Source organism: Xyrauchen texanus, chromosome 26 (assembly GCF_025860055.1).
Source record: "Xyrauchen texanus isolate HMW12.3.18 chromosome 26, RBS_HiC_50CHRs, whole genome shotgun sequence".
Lineage (NCBI taxonomy): Eukaryota > Metazoa > Chordata > Actinopteri > Cypriniformes > Catostomidae > Xyrauchen > Xyrauchen texanus.
The window spans coordinates 2,880,283-2,893,965 of record NC_068301.1 but is presented as its reverse complement, the minus strand read 5'-3'; the positions used below and the strand labels follow the sequence as shown (position 1 = coordinate 2,893,965).

Below are 13,683 nucleotides of genomic sequence, written 5' to 3'. Positions count from 1 at the left end.
AGAACTGGCTTGACAACGTAAATAATAATTGAATGATTAACGTAAAGCAAAAGACATACAACACAAATGCATACAGGGCAGCTGCCTGTAGCTCTTCCTCTCTCCCAAACTGCCGCCTCCGGCCGCCTTTATCACTCTCGACGGCTTCATTATAGCTCTCTTAAAAATGTTGGCCTGTCATGTGTTCAACAGATCCAATGTTCAATGGAAACCATTTATTGTTAGAATGGTGAAACAGATTTTGTAGCTTTTTAGTAAATGTTTCTAAGTAGGAATGCACCAATATGAACATTTGTAGCCGATACCGATTTTAACAAAAACCTATAATCCGATACCGATATTTTAAAACGTACCTTATTTGAATATATATATATTATATTATATTATATATTTGAACTTCTGTTTCTGCAGTTTAAAATGCAGCCTTGTATGGTTTAGTAATAGCACAAGGCCATATTGTGATTTCAATCTTAATTCGATCAATCATGCAGCATTAATGGACATCATACCGATATCTCTGCTGGTTTCAAAGTGTTTTGGATGGTTTCCCTCATCATGTAGCCTACAGGTAAGTGCCACTTTCACAACCGTCATGAACGTTTATGGCGCTGCATTAACATGAGAATGAGAAGAATAATTAATTATTACACGTTCCTAGGAGGTAGACCGATATATTGGTTTTACCAATTAATCGGTGCCGATAGTTGCTTTGTGGAATCAGCAAAAATATATTATTCTTCAACTAAATCTGTATAAACTCTTCATCTGGTGAATATATAGGCTTTGAAAAGCGTAATTTGGTAAATACTTACATATAGAGCATTGCAAGTTAGCCAAGTCTCTGTCATTTCAAAATAAGAGTCCCCGGTGTATATCGGACTTGTTTAAAAGTTAAAGGTCCCCCGTAATGCACCAAATCTGAATTTTCTGAAGTTGCATTATATCGATTTTGTTATCATTATATCGTTTTGATTAAAATCGGTATCAGATAAAATTGTTTATATCGGTGCATCCCTATATGCAACCAAATTATTCTTTCTTGATCCTTAAAAGTTCAGTAACTAGTAAAAAATCACCAACTGAACCTTAAAAACAGCTATGTGGAGCGGGATTCTGGACCTGTCGCATTTCACAGTGGGTGGAGCCTCCCAGCATGACGCAGCAAATGGACAAAACGTCTTGTTGTTTGTCCCAGATAATCGCGATACAAATCTTGTAGAGATTAAACTGAATCTAAACAAATCATGCAGAAAGATTGCAAACACAAGATTGAAGCCAAGATGGGCTCAGAACAGGAAGTGATATCTGGGACAGCTCTTTCTGTAAACAATATTTTATGAGTGAAACAGTGAGTGCTGCGAATAAAAGCTTCTCTGTATTGAGCAACTGATGCAAGTATATGTACACTAACATGAAAACAACATTTCTTTTTTAGATGGGCTGTTTGGGGCCCATGGGCTTTATAAACGTTCTGGCTTTTATTAACTTGTTTGGAAAGACTCATAAAAGTTAAAGCAACAGCACCTGAGTGAGCAACACCATTAGACCTGTGGGCCGGCACTGCGGCGAGACGCACCAATGCAATATTTATGAAGAACCTCTTATTCTCTACATTTTAGATGACTCGCCATTAAAAATAAACCTGCTTTTATAAACCAGGGCTGAGAAAGCCGCACGCAATGGAGAATGCTTTACTGCTGACTCAAGCTACAGGTTTATGTGAATACTTGCAAATGCTACCAACTACATTTTTCAGTAGCATGATTGTAGTTCAGCTGTTTTATAAAACCTACATTTCTGGGGGTGTGGGGATCTCAGCGAGTATTGACGCCAACTATCACACCTGGAATTCAGGACGTGCTGAGTGACTCCAGCCAGGTCTCCTTAGCAACCAAATTGGCCAGGTTGCTAGGGAGGGTACAGTCACGTGGGGTAACCTCCTCGTGGTCGCTATAATGTGGTTCTCGCACTCGGTGGGGCGCGGAGAATAGCGTGAAGTCTCCACACGCGCTAGGTCTCCATGGTAACACGCTCAACGAGTCATGTGATAAGATGCACGGATTGACGGTCTCATTCGCGCCTTCCAAGGGCTTCTGAGAACAGAGCGCGAAATTGCGATGCTACTGCCCGGATTAGCTACTGTCTGATTCCATTCAGTTTGGCCTAATCCAGGCAGTAGCATCGCAATTTCGCGCGCTGTTCTCAGAAGTCCTTGGAAGTAGAGGTCGACCGATATTGTTTTTTTCAGGCCGATGCCGATCTTTTGAAATCCGGGTCGGCCGATGGCTGATTAATGCTGCCGATTTATTTTGGCCGATATTTGGCCGATATGTGCTTGTTTTTAACCTCTTATTTGAACCTTTTATTTGAAAGATAAAATGTAACACACATAATTACTTAAGATAGACAACATTTCTCAACAAATACATTTATTGAACACTTGACCAATCTGCACTTGTACACTTAAATTAAAAATGTATAATGGAAAAACATATTGTATAAATAATGTATAACAAATATATTAAATAAACAAAGCAGGTGTTACTGAACTGCTCCGAGACACGAAGGTTGAGATCCAAATGCAGCTTTAATTAAGGGGCAATCCAGACACATAATCCAATATTCAGAGCATCCAAGAGAAGCACAGGCATAACTAGGGATGGGTATCGTTAAGGTTTTAATGGTATTACTATCTTACCGATACTGCTTATCGATCCGGTACTTTAACGGTATTCTTAACGGTTCTTTTGTTTGTTATATATATATATATATATATATATATATATATATATATATATATATATATATATATATATATATATATATATATATATATATATATATATATATATGTAAAATAACACTGCATAGTTTATCATAGATAGATTAATGCTTATTAATGCAGAAGTTATTCATTCAAGAGCTGTAAGTGATTTTCTCTTTGCCTTTTGTTGTTTGATTCGCAGTAATGGCTCAATCGTCGGCATGTTTATTAGGATGCTTCCCCTTTAAGACCGAGTCTAATAGACTCCTGATGCAGCATATTTTCTCCCAACTATTTCCATAACTACGTCCATTTAAGACATAAACTGTGTTTAAGTGAATCTGCAAGCCGGTCGTTTTGACATATTTTTGTGTATATTTGATCGTTTAGACGCATGAAACCCAAAGTAGTCTATAGTTTGCTTGTCTCGTTGCGGTGTGTTTCGGAGTGCGTGCCGCCTTGGGAACGGTATCTCTTGCGCTCTTTTTATTATTAAACGCGTCCCGCAATTTAGCAACAGTAGCTAGACTGCATTTTACAACAGTCACAGATTGTGCTGATTCTGACGTTAAGTTTGAGTTTTAGGGAGAAATGTCAGTGCACCGCTGTGAAGGGAAGGAAGTTGTGCTAGACAGAATGCGGCTTATGTATAAATATTCTTTTTATAATCTTTGGAAGGCGAAATCTAAAATAAAATCAGACTAATAATCACAGATCTAAACCAGGCTATGTTTGAATGTTTAGTTCTGTCACTCATTAAGCAGGGCTCTTGTTGTGCTCGCTGTGTCACCGCGTGAACGAGATCTCTCTCTCTCTCTCTCTCTCTCTCTCTCTGACTGCGAATAGCTAAATTGCATCACAGACGAATGGTTTCATATTATTATACATAGAAATGGCTGGCGAGATAAAATAACTTTCTCTTTATAGCAATAATAAATGTATTTTCTTAATTTCTCCAGTACCGACAGCAGAACCGATAACGTCCGAGCTTACCAAAGCCAGTCCTTCAATAGCATATAGTGCGCTGGTATATTTTTTTATTACTTATTTCTCTGCATTGAGTGACAACCCTCTCAAATATAAGACAGACAAACAGAACAAATAAAAGTCTCAGATTCACTGTCTGTAATTGCAAAATTCTTGCTTACTTATTGTGACATGATAGCAACCCTTCTGCTGTGATAATGCAACTTCAACTACGCTATCAATATCCAAAGTAGCCGAACGTCATGTCCCGTTTTTTCTCGAAGTTGACAGTAACATATCAAAAGTTTTTATTTAAATATGAAGGAGTTATACAAATTTAACCCTTACTGTTTTCTCCAAGGAACTTAGCTCCTTCCTTAGGCACTGGATGAGGTCTGTTCACTCTGCTGGAAAATGACTCTAGGGGCAGCGTGCGTCGAACACGTGTTCCACAACAACACTAGGCTGCCCACAGATGCGCCTGCCTAATAATCGGCTTGATATGCGTGGACATTGGCCGATGCCGATTATGTAAAAAATGCCAAAAATCGGCCGATTAAGCGGTCGACCTCTACTTGGAAGGCGCGTATGCGCAAACCTAGTTGTCATGGCAACTGAATAAACAAAACCTGGCCTGGTCAATATTTACTCGTCATCAGAATAAGGTAAATGCCCTGGCTATTGTAATCTATTGTGCTGTAGGTGTTTTGGGTTTAGTGTTAAAACTGAACGATATCAACATTGAACATTATTATATATTTTGTTATTAATTAGAAGATGAATTCCATGTAGGGATACATGCAGTAGTCCCAACAAGCATTTTCTTATTTTAAATGAAACTGTGTTTTTTTAGTTGGTAGATCTTATTGAGTTGGTAATTTATAAGTACATCATCACACAAAAAAGTGTGGACACCCCTGCTCTGGATGGATGTTCTGTTACATCATCTTCAACAGCGATGAACTTAGGTGTTATATTTGATACCAATCTGTCCTTTGAAAATCAAATTACAAATGTTTGTAGAACAGCATTCTTCCACCTGTGAAATATTGCTAAATTACGGCACATGCTCTCGGTTGCTGATGCCGAAAAACTAATTCATGCGTTCATGACCTCAAGACTAGATTATTGTAATGCATTACTGGGAGGATGTCCAGCAAGATCAATAAATAAACTTCAATTGGTTCAAAATGCAGCAGCCAGAGTGCTGACGAGAACCAAGAAATATGATCATATTAGCCCCATTTTATCATCGTTACATTGGTTACCTGTTAAATTCCGTATTAATATTCTGTAACCACATACAAAGCTTTGAATGGTCTCCGCAGTACTCAAGTGATCTTCTACCACGCTATATTCCATCACGTTCATTACGATCGCAAAATTCTGTCCTGTTAATAGTTCCTAGAATATCAAAATCCACAAAAGGAGGAAGATCCTTTTCATATTTGGCTCCTAAACTTTAGAATAGTCTCCCTAACACTATTCGAGATGCAGACACACTCTCTCAGTTTAAGTCTAGACTAAAGACTCATCTATTTAGCCAGACTGTGGCAGGGCGGAGGGCGGGGCCGGGTCGTGATCCTACGCACCCGGTCCCGTATTAGGCTAATTATGCCTCCGTGAGGTTTAAAGGCTGACTGCAGGGGATCGTGCGGGAGAGAGAGATCGTTAGCGGACATGTCCGTCATGTGTGTGTTTGTGTTGTCTTTTAAGTTTATCATTAAACCTATTATTTATATCGTCAAGCCGGTTCTCGCCTCCTCCTTTCCATTGATCCCTTTACACAGGCATACACCTAATTTATCCTCAACCCACAATTAGGCTGATTTAGTTGGGTCTGCCAGAACCAGAAACCAGAAACATTGAGCATGATCTCTAACTCTGCAATAAATTGAATGGCATCTACGCTAATATTATTTTATTTGTTTCCATGTCTCAACCTCGGGACTCCAACATGAGTCACCAGAACCGGCTGGATCCAGCTCCATTCATGCTTCATGTTGGACTCCACTGCTACATGACCATTTAAAAATTCCCTGATATATCCATATATCCATATATTCCAACATTAAAGTAACATCATGTGACAACATTCAGTTTCCTCAAGGCCTCAAATAAAGGAAAAATGTATATCAACCATTTAACTCCAACTTAAATGTTGAGTGCACGCCAAGTCCCCGACTACACAATGACAGAAGCTCATCGTAAAATCGAGTGAATCGTTACACCCCTCCATATCAACAATCCCGTCTGCTCGTTACACCAAATGGTTCTCACACAAACAAGATGGTTGCATGGCAAGAATGCGTTCAATTACGCATCAGGTTGCAGGAAGACAAATAAACGGCACAAGACGGCTGACAGCGAAGACGCAGAAGGACATGAAGAGCGAACAGGGAATATGCAACACTATTCACTGTCCAACAGTGACTTTGATGAAGCACCGCACATGCAAGACTGTCCCGTGAGAATACTTAATAAAGTGTGCGTGTGTCTTCATAGGGAAATCAGTTGTTGAATGGGACACTCGTCGTCCCTTTCCCTACCCTTGTTTAAATTAAACGTGACTACTTCTGCTGATTTAGGAGCATCTGTAGATCAATGAAACAGACTTCATCTCCTTTTATGGTCCAAGATTGGGTATAATAGTCTGAGATAAACCTGTTAGGAGCTGGCACACCGTCTAGACGTGTAAAGATGCCATCTGCTGCCCTCTTGAGGACAGAGATGGAACACTAATACCAGCAGGACAAGACAAATTTAAACAAACTTCAGGGTTGAATAGGTTTACAACACTTCTAACCTTCTGTTAGGACTGGCTGGATAAGTACAGTTGCAACATTGTACTACCAAGCAAATCTGCTCCACGGGACAGTACCTTATCATGAAGTCATGTAACTCTGGATCCATTCGCTCCAGAATGGGCATCAGATAGTTGAGGATGTGTTTTGTGCTGTCCATGGTGGGGTCCATGAAGTCCCTGCAGTTCCCAACACAACATAAAAACATTTAATACTCGACTCATCGAAAGTCACTGATGACACATTTTAATGTCACATTAGTTTAGGTTTTACTGAGAGTCCTCATATTTAAACGTACTTCTAATCGCCTCCCACAGCGGTGTGGCGGGTGTCTGAACGTTCGCCAACACTATACCGCTGCTCGACTGTTTCGAACTTCTTTTTATCCCTGAACGGAGAAGAAGAACTTCTCCGGAAGTACATCGGGGCCTTTAGGCACTTGCAGCAGAAGTGAATGGGGCCAGTACATAAATGCTAAACATTACACAAACGTATAGCCACAAGACGTAAACATTATACATGTTAACAGGGCTGGACTGGTAATCTGGCATACCGGGCATTTTCCCGGTGGGCTGACGCACTTTGCGGCCGATCAGGGGCGGACTGGCCATCGGAAGAACCGAGTGGGCCGGCGAGTCGGCCGCGAAATGTGGCGAATGGCCCGCGACAAGCTAAAATGAGCCGCCGCGTAATGCATAACGGACCACAAAACGGTGTTGCGATATCCAGAAAAGGACTGCGAACAACATATAAAGCGATTGAGCTTAACTTGTACAGAATATTTTAAAGGGGTCATAATATGGAAAGCAGAGCTGGCTTTGTGCGGTTTAGTTTATTGTATGGGTCAGAAATATAAATGATAAGAGTAAAATGCTACAAAAAGTGTCCAGTTTCACCTGAGATGATGATTGGAGAGTTTATCCATGAGCGCAATGGTCATCCTCTCTCCCACCACTAACAGGAAGGTGACGATGATGTCATGGTAACCCTGATAATAGTGCAGCTGAGGGTTTCTCCGCAGGACATCCAGAATGATGTCAATGAGCTGCTCCTGAAGAACCTCTCGCTCATCCACACGCATGCCTGAAAAAGGAAGCCCAATCAAATCCAGTTTGGGACATGAGCAATATGTTTGACCATATATGATCGATGCGTCATGATCAAACATGGTGGTCACTCACCTTTCGGAAAGCGTCGCATGGATCTCATCACATCAAGCACCACCTGTCTGTAGTCTTTGTGGTCCTCTCGGACATCTTTGGCTTTAGGAGAAAAAGGAAAACATTTAAAAAGCTGAAGGCTTATTTTGAGGTAGGTTCCACACAAACACAGACTTACAGGGTTTGGCAGGGAGGTTGTACACATTAACACTGAGGAGTTTGGGCCAAACTTTCCTCCTGACGTCATCGGTCAGCAAACCGCCTTCACTCACAGCCGTCCGCCGCAACGTCTCAATGTCAACCGGGTCACTGTTCAGGGCTCGATGGATGTCCACAAGCTTTTGTTTCTTCCAGGGCAATTGTTCTGAAAAATAAAGCGATAAAATTTACAAAATTAACACTCACGCCAAATGCAAGTCAAATTATTTACAAGTTGGTAGCTTAATTTCTTGAAAATTGCTAATGTAAATATTAAAAAACCTTTGGATCTAACACACTTTCTGTGACATCATAATGTATGTTATAAACATTCTGTGACATCATAATGGATCTTACGCGCATTCTGTGACATCATAATGTATGTTATAAACATTCTGTGACATCATAATGTATGTTATAAACATTCTGTGACATCATAATGGATCTTACACGCATTCTGTGACATCATAATGTATGTTATAAACATTCTGTGACATCATAATGGATCTTACGCGCATTCTGTGACATCATAATGTATGTTATAAACATTCTGTGACCTCATAATGGATCTTACACGCATTCTTTGACATCATAATGTATGTTATACACATTCTGTGACCTCATAATGGATCTTACACGCATTCTTTGACATCATAATGGATCTTACACACATTCTGTGACATCATAATGGATCTTACACGCATTCTGTGACATCATAATGGATCTTACACGCATTCTGTGACATCATAATGGATATAACACATTCTGTGACATTATAATGGATCTTAGACACATTAAGCAACATCATAATGAATATAACACACATTCTGTGACATCATAATGGATCTTACACACATTAAGCGACATCATAATGAATATAACACACATTCTGTGACATCATAATGGATCTTACACACATTAAGCGACATCATAATGGATATAATACACATTCTGTGACATCATAATGGATCTAAAACGCATTCTGTGACATTATAATGGATCTTACACACATTAAGCGACATCATAATGGATATAACACACATTAAGCGACATCATAATGGATATAACACACATTCTGTGACATTATAATGGATCTTACACACATTAAGCAACATCATAATGAATATAACACACATTCTGTGACATCATAATGGATATAACACACATTCTGTGACATCATAATGGATATAACACACATTCTGTGACATCACAATGGATCTTACACACATTAAGCGACATCATAATGGATCTAACACACATTAAGCGACATCATAATGGATCTAACACACATTAAGCGACATCATAATGGATCTTACACGCATTCTGTGACATCATAATGGATATAACACACATTCTGTGACATCATAATGACATCATAATGGATATAACACGCATTCTGTGACATCATAATGGATCTTACACACATTAAGCGACATCATAATGGATATAACACACATTCTGTGACATCATAATGGATCTAACACACATTAAGCGACATCATAATGATATAATACACATTCTGTGACATAATGGATATAACACACATTCTGTGACATCATAAAGGATATAACACACATTCTGTGACATCATAATGGATCTTACACACATTAAGTGACATCATAATGGATCTTACACACATTAAGTGACATCATAATGGATATAACACACATTCTGTGACATCATAATGGATCTTACACACATTAAGCGACATCATAATGGATATAACACACATTCTGTGACATCATAATGGATATAACACACATTCTGTGACATTAAAATGGATCTTACACACATTAGCTGACATCATAATGGATATAACACACATTCTGTGACATCATAATGGATCTTACACACATTAAGCGACATCATAATGGATATAACACACATTCTGTGACATCATAATGGATATAACACACATTCTGTGACATTAAAATGGATCTTACACACATTAAGCGACATCATAATGGATATAACACACATTCTGTGACATCATAATGGATCTTACACACATTAAGCGACATCATAATGGATATAACACACATTCTGTGACATCATAATGGATCTTACACACATTAAGTGACATCATAATGGATATAACACACATTCTGTGACATCATAATGGATCTTACACACATTAAGCGACATCATAATGGATATAACACACATTCTGTGACATCATAATGGATATAACACACATTCTGTGACATTAAAATGGATCTTACACACATTAAGCGACATCATAATGGATATAACACACATTCTGTGACATCATAATGGATCTTACACACTTTAAGCGACATCATAATGGATATAACACACATTCTGTGACATCATAATGGATATAACACACATTCTGTGACATCATAATGGATCTTACACACATTAAGCGACATCATAACGGATATAACACACATTCTGTGACATCATAATGGAACTTACACACATTAAGCGACATCATAATGGATATAACACACATTAAGCGACATCATAATGGATATAACACACATTCTGTGACATCATAATGACATCATAATGGATATAACACACATTCTGTGACATCATAATGGATCTTACACACATTAAGCGACATCATAATGGATATAACACACATTCTGTGACATCATAATGGATATAACACACATTCTGTGACATCATAATGGATCTTACACACATTAGCTGACATCATAACGGATATAACACACATTCTGTGACATCATAATGGAACTTACACACATTAGCTGACATCATAATGGATATAACACACATTAAGCGACATCATAATGGATATAACACACATTCTGTGACATCATAATGACATCATAATGGATATAACACACATTCTGTGACATCATAATGGCTCTTACACACATTAAGCGACATCATAATGGATATAACACACATTCTGTGACATCATAATGGATATAACACACATTCTGTGACATCATAATGACATCATAATGGATATAACACACATTCTGTGACATCATAATGGATCTTACACACATTAAGCGACATCATAATGGATATAACACACATTCTGTGACATCATAATGACATCATAATGGATATAACACACATTCTGTGACATCATAATGGATCTTACACACATTAAGCGACATCATAATGGATATAACACACATTCTGTGACATCATAATGGATATAACACACATTCTGTGACATCATAATGGATCTTACACACATTAAGCGACATCATAATGGATATAACACACATTTTGTGACATTAAAATGGATCTTACACACATTAAGCGACATCATAATGGATATAACACACATTCTGTGACATCATAATGGATCTTACACACATTAAGTGACATCATAATGGATATAACACACATTCTGTGACATCATAATGGATCTTACACACATTAGCTGACATCATAATGGATATAACACACATTCTGTGACATCATAATGGATATAACACACATTCTGTGACATTAAAATGGATCTTACACACATTAGCTGACATCATAATGGATATAACACACATTCTGTGACATCATAATGGATCTTACACACTTTAAGCTGACATCATAATGGATATAACACACATTCTGTGACATCATAATGGATATAACACACATTCTGTGACATCATAATGGATCTTACACACATTAGCTGACATCATAACGGATATAACACACATTCTGTGACATCATAATGGAACTTACACACATTAAGCGACATCATAATGGATATAACACACATTAAGCGACATCATAATGGATATAACACACATTCTGTGACATCATAATGACATCATAATGGATATAACACACATTCTGTGACATCATAATGGATCTTACACACATTAAGCGACATCATAATGGATATAACACACATTCTGTGACATCATAATGGATATAACACACATTCTGTGACATCATAATGGATCTTACACACATTAAGCGACATCATAACGGATATAACACACATTCTGTGACATCATAATGGAACTTACACACATTAAGCGACATCATAATGGATATAACACACATTAAGCGACATCATAATGGATATAACACACATTCTGTGACATCATAATGACATCATAATGGATATAACACACATTCTGTGACATCATAATGGCTCTTACACACATTAAGCGACATCATAATGGATATAACACACATTCTGTGACATCATAATGGATATAACACACATTCTGTGACATCATAATGACATCATAATGGATATAACACACATTCTGTGACATCATAATGGATCTTACACACATTAGCTGACATCATAATGGATATAACACACATTCTGTGACATCATAATGACATCATAATGGATATAACACACATTCTGTGACATCATAATGGATCTTACACACATTAAGCGACATCATAATGGATATAACACACATTCTGTGACATCATAATGGATATAACACACATTCTGTGACATCATAATGGATCTTACACACATTAAGCGACATCATAATGGATATAACACACATTTTGTGACATTAAAATGGATCTTACACACATTAAGCGACATCATAATGGATATAACACACTTTCTGTGACATTATAATGGATCTAACACAGCTTCTGTGATATCATAATGGATCTTACACACATTCTGTGACATCAAAATGGATCTAACACTTTCTGTGACATCATAATGGATCGTACGCATATTAAGCAACATCATAATGGATCTCTCATTCATTCATTCTGTGACTTTATTTTGATTAATCGGAACCGATACCTTCTTGTCTCCTGACAGCCGCACTGGACGCGCTCGCTGGCAGTCGCTTCCTCCCCATTTTCATCTCTTTTTGTGTCTCACAGTCAATGAGGACATAACACGCATACTTCTGCTTAGATAATTCTTCAAATTCAGTTAAACCCGGTTGTGAAAATGAACCGAAAGTGGCATTCACGTGACGTGGGGCAGTCGTCGTCACGCAAACTTCACTCTCATTGGCTGACAATGCCGGTAAGTCACTCAACCTTGACTGCTGTCAACCTCACATCTGATTGGTTAAGAGACGTCCAGTGGCCCAACACCATTGGTCCAATTGTGTTTCTGCGCCTGTTCATGGCTCATTGCTCAAAGGTGCATCTGTTTGTTCCTGACAGGCAGCATGTACCCTAACCCCGCCCCCATCTTTATGTAAATCACATTGAGCCTGAAAGGCTGAGTGCCTGTCAGGAACAAACTCCGGCACCTTTCTCCCAGCGTGTTTGTTTGGATTTTTATATATAATAAATATCTTATATATATTATATATAAAAATCAATATATATATATATATATATATATATATATATATATATATATATATATATATATATATATATATATATATATTATAAAAACAATAATTAATGACATTAATAAATTATGAATATAATAAAATAATTAATAATAATTAATATTAAAAAAAATTATAATATTGTAACACATTGAATGTAAAAACAACATTGCAACGACACTATTACAACATTACTATTATTATTATTTAAACATTGTTTATTATGGTCAAACACTAGGGATTAGTTGTTATATTAAAAAAAATATTTAAAAGAAATGTGACAATAAAATATTGTAACATTGAATGTAACAATAACACTGCAGCTACACTATTAATTTTATTATTATTATTATTAATCTAGACCTTGTTAATTATGGTCAGACATTATATTTTCAAAGTATATAAAAAACAATAATAAGGGATGTACAGTAACATTGAATAATAACTATAATAATTGTCACAATAACACTGCAACTACACTACTACACTTCTGCAACTAC

The 13,683-nt window shown here is 37.4% G+C and overlaps 1 protein-coding gene across 1 annotated transcript in view; it reads right to left on the bottom strand.

Moving 5' to 3' along the window:
• zgc:63863 (uncharacterized protein LOC393372 homolog) overlaps positions 1–12,970 on the bottom strand; it is a 29,541-nt gene extending 16,571 nt beyond the window's left edge. The window contains exons 1-5 of the mRNA XM_052093212.1: positions 12,634–12,970; positions 7,873–8,058; positions 7,716–7,796; positions 7,431–7,617; positions 6,612–6,713 (exon numbers count right to left, since the gene is read on the bottom strand). Coding sequence (XP_051949172.1) covers positions 6,612–6,713; positions 7,431–7,617; positions 7,716–7,796; positions 7,873–8,058; positions 12,634–12,697 — 620 coding nt within the window. The 5' untranslated portion in view covers positions 12,698–12,970. The remainder of the gene's footprint in view (positions 1–6,611; positions 6,714–7,430; positions 7,618–7,715; positions 7,797–7,872; positions 8,059–12,633) is intronic.
• Positions 12,971–13,683: the final 713 nt, after the last annotated feature.